We start from the raw sequence: 928 nt of genomic DNA, 5'->3' as shown, positions 1-928 counted from the left end.
GTTACGCAGAGATTATAATACAATTTTTAAAGATCTAAATTTTTTTATATTAATTTTCGTTTGTTGATTTCTCACTTAGAGCGGATTTCAGGATCTTGCAAAGTATGATTACTGGCAGACAGCAGCTCTTGAAGTTTAGATCTTGCTTCTAGCCATGCTGGCCTTCCGAGAGACATAAAATCGTTTAGACAATCACGACGAAACACATCTTGCTTACTTTCCAACAATGGTCCATCGAAATAATTTGCGATAGCATTCAAATTCAAAATTTGATCACCAATTGCCACACCAATTTTTTTGTCTGGCTAAAATATTTTAAATATTATTTGTATTATATCTATCTATCGTAATATAATAGTATATAATTGTTATATGATTAATAAAGTATTATTATAAATTTTGTATTTTAATATTATCTCTAATAAATTTGACAATTTTTTCATAGTATAAAATAATATAATTTATTGGGGAATTTATGAAGATATTAGAATTATCGAACAATAATATATCAGTCGATGGTACCATAATATAAATTTCTGCTAGACGGCGTTGAATGTCAGCAAGAATGGAATGTTTCCATTCCATTCTTTGCTGTTAGTTATCTCATGAAGAAATATGCAACCTAATATTTTATTGTACAACTTTTCCAATAATTTTTCAAAAATATGACAAAAGTCCATAAAAGATTACTATATTTCGTCAGAATATAATTCATGACTTCCTAAACCATGATGAAGTTGAAAATGCGTAGTTACATACTTATATTTAGAATTGTTTTGAAATCATATGACGTGGCATGATTTTTACACGATCTATGATGTAATTAATTTTGCTCACCTCATCTTTCGTTGAGAAGATTCCGTATGGTAAATTTTCAAGCGGGAAATCGCTAGATGCCGAGTAATCGATGAAAGATTTCATGGTTACA

The 928-nt window shown here is 28.9% G+C and overlaps 1 protein-coding gene across 1 annotated transcript; it reads right to left on the bottom strand.

Annotated features, from left to right (window-relative positions):
* Nucleotides 1-75: 75 nt before the first annotated feature.
* On the bottom strand, nt 76-921 carry LOC108686637 (fumarylacetoacetase-like; the record flags this gene model as incomplete). The annotated part of the gene is made up of 2 exons (XM_018192438.1): nt 838-921; nt 76-305 (listed from the first exon to the last, which is right to left on the bottom strand). Coding segments are annotated over exons 1-2 (314 nt in total), but the record flags the coding sequence as incomplete, so codon positions are not given.
* Between the last annotated feature and the right edge of the window lie 7 nt (nt 922-928).

Source organism: Atta colombica, unplaced genomic scaffold, assembly GCF_001594045.1.
Source record: "Atta colombica isolate Treedump-2 unplaced genomic scaffold, Acol1.0 C662645, whole genome shotgun sequence".
NCBI classification, from domain to species: domain Eukaryota; kingdom Metazoa; phylum Arthropoda; class Insecta; order Hymenoptera; family Formicidae; genus Atta; species Atta colombica.
Note: the sequence above shows the minus strand (reverse complement) of the source record. Positions and strands in the feature narration are given on the sequence as shown.